This window comes from Cetorhinus maximus, chromosome 22 (assembly GCF_964194155.1).
Source record: "Cetorhinus maximus chromosome 22, sCetMax3.hap1.1, whole genome shotgun sequence".
Classification (NCBI taxonomy): Eukaryota; Metazoa; Chordata; class Chondrichthyes; order Lamniformes; family Cetorhinidae; genus Cetorhinus; species Cetorhinus maximus.
In genome coordinates this window covers 28,607,254-28,621,294 of record NC_135900.1, presented here as the reverse complement: position 1 = coordinate 28,621,294, position 14,041 = coordinate 28,607,254, and the positions used below count along the sequence as shown (strand labels likewise).

Here is a 14,041-nt window from a genome sequence, read left to right as displayed (position 1 = left end):
GAATGGGGAAAAATAATGGACATCTGAGAGAGCCAGGAAGTAAATTGCTTATTGCTGACAGCAATTTCTAGTCTTGTAATACAGAACCATATCAAGAAGAACATAGAAAGTTAAGGCCCAAAAAGACTCTGTCAGCCTTCTAACTGATCTCAAAAACCAATACTTCTCAATCACTCACTCCCTCAAATATCTGCTTAATGCTCTCATAAATATTTTCATGCTTTATGCTTCCATTGCCTCTCTGACAATGCATTCTTTGCATTCCATAGTATTGAGAGCTTAGGCACCACAGCACCAGTTTGTGATACCATAATGGCCCAAGCTCCCACGATGCAGAATACACCCGTATTATATTGTGTGATGAACTCTTTAACATTGGAATAACTGACAAGCAACTAAATATGCAGCTCTTTCAAAAATTGTGGGCTACTACTTTATTTCTGGTTGCCAGGTCCTCCCCATCTCATCGTGGCTGGAAAAAATGATAGCCACTTTGATTTGCCGACAGGAGCGTTGGCATTAATGAACCGCGTCTTTTTAGGAAATCCTCCCGAGTTATCAGCACTGCCGCCTTATTTACATTTTGGACTTCTACCAAAGTCATGGTTGCTGGTGGTGACAATGCTGTGGAGTAATGCAGCCACCATCTGGCACATCTTAACTATCAGTCTTATATGATCATCCAACCGTCCAAAACAAAGAAACAAAACAGATAAATTGGATTTTGCACAGTATATATAATATATTAGATGGGTTACAAAACCATAAACTCCTCTCAGTGATCAGTTGATAGGTACAAACCATTCAAGCTTAGCTGTCACGGTTATGACCTGATCTGAACTCTCAATGAGATTAGTTCCCTATAATCACTCTTTCTTATCTCTTATTCACTACCTAAAACAATTTAAAAAGTTATTGCCTAGTATTTCTAATGTAAAAGCAGCATTTCTGGCTTCTTGAAAGCTGGTTGATCAGGAGGCTAATAAATCAACGAATAGTCACGCTGAGAGGTGACTCTGTTACACAACTCACATTTACAGTCTTTTCTTTACAATGACCCCTTTCATACAGCAATAGAATCTGTGTCGATCAGGTCAGTGATAATCCCTAACAACAGTACATGATGGCAGGAACATTTTCACTGAGATTTTCAGGTAGATCTATGCCAACATAGATATATTAATTTTTTTTACTGACTTTCCAGTAGTTTCTGTGATAAGATAGTTGCCCTGTCTTAGAAACAATGTGAAGTAAAATTAAGAAATTATACATGAACATTAGTAATTTATTTTCTAAATGAACAGGATGTATTTCTTTTTGCCCTTTTAAGTGCACATGCCTAATGTGGACCTTACATGTAATGCAATTCCCACACGTATTTCAATACTGACTGCAGCACTAATAACGTACACAAAAGAAAGAGTATTTCAACACATTGTAACCTAAATTTCCCAAGGATTGTTTATAGAGTGAACACACCTACTCTGATAGCAGAGAATGCCGCCCTTATCTTGCAAAGGAGAGCCCTTTTCTTTATTAGAAGCGACTTCCCATGCACTAAATACATGGTCAGCAGTCCTATTGGATGCCAGTGGAAAAATGCAATAGCTCTCAAAAAACTGCACTGGCCCTTAAAAATGAGACAAATTTTAGCTCTGCAAACAACCTATTTTCTCTCTGGTGGTATTGCTACATGCAGCAGTCTGGGCAAAAGAACCCCCCTTTGCTGGTGATGCCTCGAAAGTCCTGCTACTGGAAACGTAGCAAAGGAATATGGATCTTTTTGGAACAGGTGACTATTCTTGAAATTACAAGTTGCAAAGAAAGAGATGACAGAGATCAAATGGAGTCTCCATTAGCTATTGTATCTTGGGGAAGATGGGAAAAAGATTTTCTGGTATCGGGAGAAGTGCCAAGTTGGGTGTGCCAACTTTTGCATATCTGCTGGTTCTTCATTCATTGATGATGTGACCTCAATGGAAATGTCTCTCTTCTGTATACATGCACATTCCATGCTGGAAGTACGCTGCCAGCCTTCTTATTAAAGGCAGAAAAAGCATCATCCAGGACACTAAAGCATGTGTCTGCAGCTTGCTTCACTTGAATGAGGCCAGAGGTCCAAGATCAGGTGTGCTTTACAACTATCTGCACAAGGCTCATTCCCTGGACCCAGTTCATGCCAACAGGCTAGCTTTATTCAATTTCCAGGTCAATGAGTTTACAGAAGGAGCGCCGGGTGAATCACAGGACAGAAGTGGTGTATTACTGGGTACTGGTTCTCACTCATATTTTCGCCCCACTTCCCCTGCCCCTATGTCATCTCTATTCATGTTGTCATCCTATTCTTGTGGCCTTTCCCAATGTTCTGAATTTTTTAAAAAACATATGCAACTGTGATAATATCAAGTCCCTTTCACTTGGATAGCAGTACAAATTTAAAATCCTATTGAGTCATAAAAGGTCATGATAGCAATGCTTTGCTGAGCGACAATGTTACTAAACCCATACATGTAATTATGTTAATGAAATCACTGACTGTTATCTACTCAAATTGTATTAGGCCCCTTGAGCTGAAAATGCAGTATTTAATTTACTGATGTAAAGGGTAACAATAAGTTGTGGATTGAACGAGCAAGAATATTTAATTTTTACATTCAAAATAACTAGGCCAACAATCCACAGGCCCCAACCCTGCTGTTGAACTTTTCACTGACCAGACAGAGTTTGTGGGGTAAGTGGAGGCTGTGGCATTTCATTACCAGTTGATAAATACTTGATGTATTGTCTTCCATTGATATGTCACATCTCAACTGAGGAGCAAGAACTTCTGGTATAGAGTACCTGACCCTGGTTATACCTTTTGCCATCATTTGCCTCATAAGGGATCGATGGAGGTTCCTTCTCTTAAGTGGCAAGCAAAATTCCCACAAAGGTCTCCGCTGTTTTGGAGGGGCTTCCACCAGACTCCAGTGGGACACGGACTGGAATGTTGAGAATTGTCAGGGCCTCTCTTTTTTTAGGCTGTGCTTTTTAAAAAAAAAACAACTGATCTTAATCGCACAAGTCAGTTCACATTTTAAAATAGAAGCTTAATGATAACAGGTGAACATTGTTGAGTTATGACCTAAATAGTTGCCAAAGTACATCAACTAATAATGTGACTCTACGGCAAACTATTTTTTTTACCTGTCTTAATGGAATTTACCCAGACCTAATTGCCATTAACAATCTAAACAATCACATATCTTTTGTTTATTTGAGAGAGTTTAATTGTGTTTAATTGCTTTACTTCCTTGTTTTGTTTTAAACAGCTAAGCATACTCTGGCATACATTGCTCACATCCTTACTAGTCCACAGTTAAACTTGAACCCGGTCTTTACACCGAAGATCAAAGTGTACTATTCTGAAGTGCCTTTTGATGTGGTGATGGTGAAGATCAGAGCCGAAGCTGCCAACTGCCACTGCCAGATACACCTGGATGAGAAAAAAGGACCCAGGTAAACCACTGATTATAGTGAGGAAATGTTCAAGCATAGAATCGTCTGATCTTTCAAAACATTTCTTACATTAAATAATAAGTTTGAGTAATTTTATTCAGCTAACAATATGCAAATATACATCTGAAATAGATACACAAAAATAGCAATTGAGCTTTCACTTTAAGGTTGTAAACAGAAGGGCTTTTTGTCACTTTTCAGGGAATGTTTAATAAGTGGATATCCATTTCTCAAATCAGGCAACAGAAGACATTCTGTGAATCACCACTATTTTATTGTTAAACTATAGTTCAGGATAAATACCAATTTCCACTCTTCCCTTCTGGATTCTCTCCCTGTCCAGAAGCTAGCTAACTACTGGGGAAAAACCCAGCTCTTAAGTACAGGCTTCAATGAGAATCACCTGCTCTCAATTCACTCTGAAGCTTGTCCTGGTTTACTCTTAAAGTGACCTGCATTTCTAACATTGTCACAGAAGTGCTGTTCTATTAGTTAGTCACTGGCCTCTCTGGCTAGAATTTGTTTGCTCGTCCTCCTTCTTCTGTATTTCTTCACCTTCACCTTCATTCAGTTCTTCCTCATCGGGTGATGCCCTTCCTGTTGCTCTGCCTCCTTCAGCTGAAAACCTTTCTGCATTACCATGTGCATGGCACCCTACAATGATGCATGTGATAGATTATATGTGGAATGTATTGCAGTGAACCACCAGAACTATCCAAGCACCTGAACCTTTGCAACTGTAACCCTATAATGTGCTTAATGATGCTCCTGGTGATGCCATGACTGTGATTGTACCTGAGCAAGTCAGGGGCCATAGGGTTGTGGAAAAGTGCTTTCAGCCTTGTGTCAAGAGTGTAGCCCTTGTCCCCATGCAGCCATACTATTAATTTGCTAGTAGGGGGATGAATGTGCCACAAGATCGCAGCTACCTGCAAAACTTGTACAAACCTCCATGATCCTTCTGCAGCAATCACAGTGCTGCTGGACATTAGTTGAGTGATAACCCTTCCTGGTTACCAGCTACCAGCTACCAGCTCACCTTCTGGTGTTTTGATGGCTACATGAGTGTAACATATAACACCATAGACATGAGAGAAGTTGACCACTGCTGCAAATTTCAGAGATCTCTCATTCTGAGCACTGGCATACATGGGAGAGCTGATAGATTGGTTTGTCGTCCCAGATAAGACATTGGTGACCTATTTGATGCAGCTGTACACTGAATACTGCTGTTTTGGGTGATAGCCCCTATAACAGCTTGAAAGGAGCCCAAGACAAAGAAGGGGTGGCTCTCCAGGCCCTGATGCCTTGTCAGTATTTGACCGGAACAAGCAGGGAGGGGGCATCTTGCAGCCTGCCCGTCAATCCGAGGGAAACTGAGATCTGGACTGGAAAATGGAGCTAGGCTTCACTGCCTAATTGCATTCTGTTTTCCTTTGCCCTCTTGGCTGCTAGAAAATCCAGCCCATTTAGTCTACAATTAGAAAATATATTTATCTCATCTCGCATTAAATATGTTGGAAAAATTGCAATTTGTACACATTTCGTACTAAAGAATAACTTTGCCTGTTAGTAAGGTTGATGATACTTGCAGAAGGTAATGCCATATGCAGAATGGATCATGAAGCAAAGCAACAAAGCGTCCACTTCTTTGGCAAGAACAAGTGCAAAATTTAATCCATTTTTTATTTTAAACCATTTTACATGTTTTATGAAAATCACGTCTTAAAATTGTGATAATATTGCATGATTGTTTTATACAACTAAACTTTACAATGAACAACTGCAAGTTTTAAATCTCAGTTTCATTCTGAACTTATAATGTATTGCATTTATCGTTCTATGATTTATAATGTTTCTACTGTGAGATGAAGTTGCAGGTTCCAGCATATTGCACAGCTTCATTTTTTTCTTCTTTGTTAACCTCAGCATTGCCAATTATCCTCTTGGCCTCGGAAATAACAGAATCCACATTCTGGTATCGGATGAGTCTCGCGCCCAACCTACTGTTATAGCAACTTACACTGTCAATGTTTACCGGCACAGTCAGCCCAGCCTGCCTGTGTTTGATGGGAGTGTAACGTGCAGTTTTGTGCAGGTAACCATTTTGATGTATTTTTGACCAATTCTTATCACCAAACATGGTTTAGATGGAGTGAATAATGAATTAGTATTTAGAACTTGAAATGAATGCACAAAGTGCTTGAGAATTATAGAAAAATAGTGATCAAAGCTCTTTAGTTGTTCATTAGAGAAGTGAATCTGGCAGCACTGTGTTGTATGGGTAGGCTTAAGCTTGAAATTTTTGTGTGGTGTATTCTTGACCTTTTTTTTTTTGCCAGGAGCTAATGCTAGGCAGGGGCAAACAGCTTTGAAGGGTAAGTGGAAGGAAAATCAAATGACAAGTCATCCAGAATCATCCTTCCCTAGAGTCTGATTATAAAGCAGCATTCATTACCTTTCCGTCTATCCCTTGTGCAAGAGAAAAATGTATGGTGCAAGGTCTCAGAAAGAAGTCAATCAAAACAAAATGGAGAAAAATGAATTTTAGAAAAGGTTTTCTAAATTATCTAGATTATCTTGAACTAGATATGTGTTTATTTAGTAGGTATTGTAAGTGTATCAAACAGCACTATTGCTTCCTCTGTTTTTGACTGTTTGCATGTCTTCAGGATTTGTTTAAGGAAACCCAAACGCTGGATGCATGTATGAATGAGTAACTTTTGCAAATGTCTAGTCATAACTTAATTAAGACTATGTATGTCTGCAGTGCAATTTTTATGGTGTACCTATCATACTACACTTTTGAAAAAAGTTCTAGATTATTGTTGGTTGTAATTATCCTTTCAAGTGATAGTTGTCCTATAAATTTGTACATTAGCAAAGAAACCACTTGGTATTTCCTGTGCCCTTATTGAAAAGTTAAGATTTTGCCCTAAGGTAATACAAATTTTCTAATAGATGATTACTGTAAGTACTCTAGCTCTTTAAACTAGAGCAACCCTTCTATGCAAAAGGTTAATGAATGCGTATTCAAAATTAAATTTTGGACCTTGTACAGAAATGGTGACAGTTAGACTTTTAAGGCTTTTTTTTATATTTAATTTTTGTAACTCACGTTTGCATCAAGTGTTGCATGTATATGTGTGTAAAGCTTTGTTTCTTGAGACTGAAAACAAATGCTACATTTTTTATGAGTGCAATTTGTAAGCAGTGATGAAAGCTCCCACTGACAGCAGAGTCTCAGTAGTTGCTGTATCATTTTGCTTGTGTTGAATCGCAGCACTGGGTTCATTTTCTTCTCCCACAGAGGAAGTAACTCAGTCTGGCAGGATTGCTCAGCCAATGAGCAACAAGTTTCACGCTTGTCCCTTCAGTAACCAAACACCTGTTCCAGCAGCAAAAGGGTAAATACAGTGTGAATTGATAAAGGCTTCCTTAGACACTTGACTAAGCACAACTGGCATCATGCACAGGAGTAAAAGGTCAATGACAGCAATGTGGCCTTTTCTCACAGTAAGGAGCAGTTCAAATTCTAATCCAGGGCCTTTCTTTCTAGTTTTCTTTTATGTTTAATCCCATTTGGATATTCAAGTTTCAGTGCAAACTGATACCATGCTGAAGGTTACAAAGACAGAAGCAAAGGATATTGTTTCCCCTCTACTGGTACATTTGAGTAATCCTGGATTAAGTTCAAGGCCACTCAGTTTAAAAAGTGTGCAGTTCATAGCAACACAGCTTCTAAGATGCTGCCTGTGCTTTTCCCATGTATGGTGTTTTTTAAGTCCTGAAACCTTTTGTAAACCAAATTAGTAATGAACACTGTAGAAGCTTGTTACCAAGCATCTCATTAATAAAATGTTAGGTCAGAGAGAACATTTGCCGAGTGCCAATTCATTCTATACACAGCAGTTGTCTAATCAAAATGTTTTGAAATTTTATTCTAGACTTTTGATTTCTGTAATTCAGACTTTTTATAGGTGATCCCTTAGATCCTTGTATCTAGGAGAATGTGTTTTCTTCCCTATATATCTAAATAAGTCTGTAGCATGCCCAGGGAGCAAGCAGAGAACCCTCTTCAATTTATTTCAGCTACTGGTTTTAGGTTTTGCTTCATGTGATTCTCCTTGTCTTCAAAATGTGGCAGAATAGTGCAACATTTTGTGTCAGGTTTAACTCCCAAACAAATATTAAACAGTAAATGTATGAGTGAATAATAGTCATAGCATCACATATACTTTTCTTTAGTTATTGAGTGTGGTTAGCTTTTTGTGTAGTAAAAAATAATAAATAGTTTGAAATTACTGTATTAATCTACAAAATAAGTAACATTCTTACATAGTTGATCTAGTCCTTGTTCTCACCATTTTCAGAAGCTATTTGGCTTAAACGTCTCTCTCTGAAGGCTGCAGGCAGCTCTCTGATTTGAAAAAGGTAGATTAATGAATACCTTTGTTTCCTAGCTCAAGTGAATTTAGTAAGTTTTTTAAACGCTTGCCAATCAAACTTATCTTTGAACAAATCCCAAAAGGTGTTTGTTTACATGATGTGCTCCTCCCTTGGACACTTGGCTGAGTACAATGACTATTTGCCCAGAATTGCCTCAAATTAAGGGGGAGAAATGTGTTTGTGTAGCACCACTTCTAGCAGCACTATGCAAACTTATGATGATTCTCCCAAGGGCAGGTGGTGCTGCAGGCTGCTACCTACATGGCCTATGTTGCATTCTCCAATGATATCATGGAGACATATAAGCATTTTAGAAACTTCTGCAGTGCCCAGATATCAAGTCAAGTACTAAGAGGGAAGAGAAGTAAAGAAAGATTGGGTTAAGAGAGTGTGAAAAAAAAAAGTAAATTTTAAAATGTTAAAAATTAAAATTTGGCATTTAAAAAAAAATCTCCAATAAGAATTCACTACCTGAGGGAATCAGTCTACATGTCACTTTCTCGACCAGCAAGGTTGATTGGCTGTTATTAACAATCACCACATTGTTAAAAGGATACTTACATTGTTAATTACTAGATTTAACCTTCTGTGGTGCATTTAATGGGAAATGAATGTTCAAATGCAGCAACTTCATGAACCTCATGGGGAGGTTAAAGATGAGATATCGTTTTTGCAAGGTGTTACAGTGCAAATCATCCAGAAACTTGTGGCGATTTGCATGTCACTGAATAGCTCTTCCTCACCACCTGTTGCTGGCCAATTTACACATTTATCATAGCAATTATCAGCAAATTCAGGCCCAGTATCTTCTTCTAGCCTCAGCTTCCTAACCTCTTCAATCTCTATGTCATTTTTTTCTTTGCAAATACTGTTTGGAGATTTCTACAACTTAAATTTTAGTCTGTGTGCTTCAGGTGGGTGGGTCATTTTCTCATTCCCGTATGTCATTTGGAGTTATTTCTTGCATCAATATTTCAAATTCAAGAGAATTAAAAGAAAGTAAAATATTCTGCAAGAGTTTATTTCATGCACCGTTAATCTTTGAGTTTAGAAGCCAAACTATGATGAATAAATAACATGGAAGATTAAACAAGTGGTCAGTTTACATCAGCCAATGTGTTTCTCCAATTCAACAATTGTGTTTCTTCTTCCAAGCTTTCTCACATTTTACAACATGACTACAGAAAAAGCTTTCAATTTTTTAATTCAAGGTTGTACTTAAATGATAACCCTGAAGGAGATATTTGAGGATATATTGTGCTTGAGTGAGCTAGTCTAAATCATTCCAGTAATGCCTTTTAACTGGAGTCCAACAAAAGCTTTTACTATGGTATTTATAGTTGCCCATGGATCAAGTGCCATTAAGGTGGAATTAGTTTTTTTGATCTAAATTTTGTTTGATGTTTAGGATGGACTATAAGAGAGATTGTTGGTATTAGCTAGCAGTTGTTCATGCATTCATCAATAAGCGTGCTGTTATTGAATTTGCCCTAGTTCTGACATTATTTCTAGTCTTAAGTTTAATAACTTTAAAATGGTATGGTCAATTTTTGGTGACATTTTTAGTTTGTTTGCTTAAATGAACTTACTAACTATTACTCTAAATTCGACTAATCCAGTGCTGTCCTGGCCAGCCTCCTGCCTTCTTCCGTCTGTAAACCTAAACTCATTCAAAACTCTGCTGCGCATATCCCAACTTGCACCAAGTCTTTTCACCCATCATCCCTATGCTCGCTGACTTACATTGGCTTCTGGCCTGGCAATATCTCGAATTTAACATTCTCATCCTCATGTTCAATCCCTCCATGGCCTCACCTCTCCCTGTCTCTGTGCCCTCCACCAAAGCGACAACTTTCCAATCTCTGTGTACTTCAATTCTGGCATTTTGAACATCCTCTGATTTCCATCGCCCGCCAGTTGCGGCTGTGCCTTTAGCTGCTTAGGCCCTAAGCCCTGGAATTCAGTCCCTAAACTTTTCTACCCCAGTAGCTCTCTCCAGTCCTTAACGCCTACCTCTTTTGACCAAGCTTTCGGTTCTCTAATATTTCTTTGGTGTAAAGCTTTTGTTCGATAACACTCCTGTGAAATTAAATCAGGAAGTGAGCGGGATCGTGCCGAGTTTCCGATCCAATGCTACTTTCTGGGCCTTTAACCCCCACTCCGGACTTGTTTTCGAGCCTCCCTGCCCAGCAGTTAAAATTCTGCTGTGATATAGAAAGTAAGATTAATGTGCATTAGTAAACAGAAGACTTTCAATGTATCATGGATAGACTGGTGTGATTACATATCTGCAGAGTTATTGCAATAATACACTAAGTATCAGTACCAAATTGTGTGAACTGAAATATTTTTTAAAGGTAGCAGGGGTGGGGCGAGTACATAATTTCCTCAATCCACTCCACTGTAAGAGTTAATTTAGTGTACTGCTTTTTTGCAGAAGAGGGCGCACTGCAACACAATTATAATCCCTTCTAAATGTAGCAAAAGCTTAGTGGTTTATTCTATTATTTTATTATGTACAGTAATATTTTTGTTATTAGGAATCTTTTTCTAAAGTTGAAGTACTGTTGCTGCTGTGATTTATTTATTTCTTGGTCTTCCTCCCTTTTGATTAATCATCCATCTCCTTTCACCTTCCTTCATTTGCTAGAGCAATCAACAGACTGCAGAGTGCTCCTTGACGTTAGATCTTCCTGCTAATATATGGTTCTGCTGACATGATATACTTCAACTAAAAAATAATACAAGCAAGAGGTTGTTGCCCCACCTGGCAACCAATCTGGCAATTGTTGACATGCGCAATCACAGGAGTTTTGTAAGAACAATGGAAAGAGTGCCATTCTTGCTAATAAATGTTTTCCATCTCTACATTTTTAAAAAATAGTGAACCCTGTGCTACTGAAATACACCAGTCTCTGTCCCATAAACAGCAGGTCAGCTGTCTTCTGTTTTTGAATGATCCAAATATGGCCCTGATCAGACAAAAAAAAACCTGCTTTTCTTCCTCCGATTTTTCTGGGCAATCAATCGATGGAGGATCCTTCCAAACTGAATGAGCACAGGAAATCTCGGAGACATCAGCAAAGGGAATTGGCGCAGAAGTCATGCCCTCTTTGTATGGCACTAGCTGCCGTATTCTGGTAAGTAAAGAGTTTAAAATGTCCCAAAGTTTCTTTGAAAAGCTACAGAGAGAAGGTAAGTGGGATAAGGGGGTAGGGTGAGTGGGATAAGGGGGTAGGGGGTGGGGTAAGGAGGTAGGTTAGGTAAGGTAAGGGGGTAGGGTGGGTGAGGTAAAGGGGTAGATGGGCAGTAGGGTCGGTGAGGTGGTAGGGTGGGTGAGGGGGTAGGGTGGCAACTGGGTAGAGTGGTGAGGGGTCAGGTCGGGACCATAGTGGGGTTAGTGGGGTAATCAGGAGTCGGTGGGGGGGTAGTCGGGCTGAGGTCAGGTTGAGGATCAAGGAGGTGTCGGATGGTCAGGGGGCTAATTGGGAATGGGGGGCTAGTCAGAGGATGAGGTCGGATCAGAGGGAGTGAGGGGGTCAGGAGAGGAGGTCGGGGGGTTGAGGTCAGGTTGGGGGTAAGATTAGGTCAGGTCATGTCAAGTTGTGGGGGGTCAGAGGGAGTGGTCGGGTGGTTGGGTTGGCTTGTGTCATGGGGTCAGGGGGGAGTCAGCTTGGGTTTACTGTCCAGGTAAGTAAGTCAAAAGTGTCCCAAGTCTCTTACTCTAACTCAGAGTTGGAGACCTTTTCGGAGGGTCCCGGGAACATGGGAATTACCCACCAGAAGCTCAAATTTCCCAGGCAATTCCCATCAAGTCATTGCATTAGGACGTCCGAGGCGTCGCGTAGCGCACCTCGGGGGCTTTGACCAATCTCCGACTATCTGGAGACCAGAAGATTGGGCCTTTGTTACTGATCAGGTAGAAAGGTAAAGCTTTGCTTGTGATCTCAATGAAACAATACAAAGATTGGAACACAAGCCGCTTGGAACATAAGCCTGTTCCATCCACAGACCATGATTATCCCTGTGGATGGTTCCCTATCTTCCAAGAAAATATTTTGAATTTTTTCTTCCCATCTTTCCAAAGTTAAGTCAAGCCAACCTCCATTTTATCTAACATGGATTCAGTTTGATGAACTGAGAACAGCTATACAGGGAGACCTAATTCAGTTAGGGAAGAGTTAATATTGTATAGAAATTCTTGCCAGACATTAATGTCTGCATCTCATTAGACATTGATTGAAGAGTCTGATCTACTTCAGAAAGTAATAAACTTAGTGACATTCTTTTGCATTTAGGTTTCAGCTTTTGGTCACACAAAGAATGTGCGTTATGAATCAGTACTTCTGTTGCCAACAGAATGTACGAAAAACCTCCAGATAATTTAATTCCCATATGTGCAATTTAGTGGGATAGACAGTGAGTTAAGTCACTTGTTGAAATGCCATTTATTTTGCTTGAAGTTAATATCCGCACTTTTGGTGTTGCTATTCACAGTGGACAGAAATGTTTTATGATTATTAACAACAAAAGTGAAAAACAGTTCGGAAACATGCTTGTTACATTGCAGTAAAAAATGATTTGCTGTTGCTTTGAACAGCAACATCTTAAATTATTTGTGAAGATTACTTCTGTTTGGTAGTTATAAACACTTCTTTTATAATTTTGTTACAAGTGTGAGGTTTTATAAGATGGTTATGTTTTAAATCGTCTCCTTTAGCACTCAGCTCCTGACCTCATTACAGCCTTGGTTCAAACATGGACAAAAGAGCTGAACTCCAGAGGTGAGGTGAGAGTGACTGCCTTTGACATGAAGTCAGCATTTGACAGAGTGTGGCATCAAGGAGCCCTAGCAAAACTGGAGTCAATGGGAATCAGGGGGAAACTCTCCACTGGGCGGAGTCATAGCTAGCACAAAGGAAGATGGTTGTGGTTATTTGAGGTCAATCATCTCAGTTCCAGGATGTCACTGCAGGATTTCCTCAGGATGGTGTTCTAGGCCCAACCATCTTCAGCTGCTTCATCAATGAACTTCCTTCCATCATAAGGTCAGAAGTGGGGATGTTCGCTGATGATTACACAATGTTCAGCACCATTCGTGACTCCTCAGATACTGAAGCAGTCTCTGTCCAAATACAGCAAGACCTGAACAATATCCAAGTGCCAGGCAATGACCATCTTCAGCAAGAGAGAATCTAACCATTGCCCTTGAAATTCAAAAGCATTACCATTGCTGAATCCCCCACTATCAACATCCTGAGGGTTACCAGAAACTGAACTGGACTACCCATATAAATAGTGTGACTACAAGAGCAGGTCAGAGGCTAGGAATCCTGCGGTGAGTAACTCACATCCTGGCTTCTCAAAGCCTGTCCACCATCTACAAGGCACAAGTCAGGAGTGTAATGGAATACTCCCCACTTGCCTGGATGAGTGCAGCTCTGACAACACTCAAGAAGCTTGACACTGTCCAGGACAAAGCAGCCCACTTGATGGCACCCCTTCCACAAACATTCACTCCCTCCACCACCGACGAACAGTGGCAGCAGTATGTACCATCTAAAAGATGCACTGCTGAAACTCACCAAGGCTCCTTAGGCAACACCTTCCAAACCCACGACCACTACCATCTAGAAGGTCAAGGGCAGCAGGTAGATGGGAACACCACAACATGGATGTTCCCCTCCAGGCCATTCACCATCCTGACTTGGAAATATATCGCCGTTCCTTCACTGTCGCTGGGTCAAAATCCTGGAACTCCCTTCCTAACAGCACTGTGGGTGTACCTACACCACATGGACTGCAGCAGTTCAAGAAAACAGCTGATCACCACCCTCTTGAGGGCAATAAATGCTGGCCTAGCCAGCAACACCCACAGCCCATAAATGAATTTTTAAAAAGTGACCCCCCCCACCCCCAGTTGTACTTGGCGATAAGCCGATGTGACCTGTTTGCCATGGGGACCCGGGGGACCTAGCTCAACTCCTATTGAAACAAGTATGCCACAATTCACACATGAACACAAAGGCAGAAGCAGCTGGCCTTGCTTTGTATAGACTTTTAGACTCTCAAATTTATTGACACAGAGACCCAG

At 40.1% G+C, this 14,041-nt stretch overlaps 1 protein-coding gene across 3 annotated transcripts in view; it reads left to right on the top strand.

Moving 5' to 3' along the window:
- Window positions 1–14,041, top strand: part of cped1 (cadherin-like and PC-esterase domain containing 1) — a 281,530-nt gene that overhangs the window by 140,424 nt on the left and 127,065 nt on the right. For all 3 annotated transcript variants that reach the window (XM_078567997.1, XM_078567996.1, XM_078567995.1), the window contains exons 14-15: window positions 3,312–3,498; window positions 5,428–5,596. In XM_078567997.1, coding sequence (XP_078424123.1) covers window positions 3,312–3,498; window positions 5,428–5,596 — 356 coding nt within the window. The remainder of the gene's footprint in view (window positions 1–3,311; window positions 3,499–5,427; window positions 5,597–14,041) is intronic.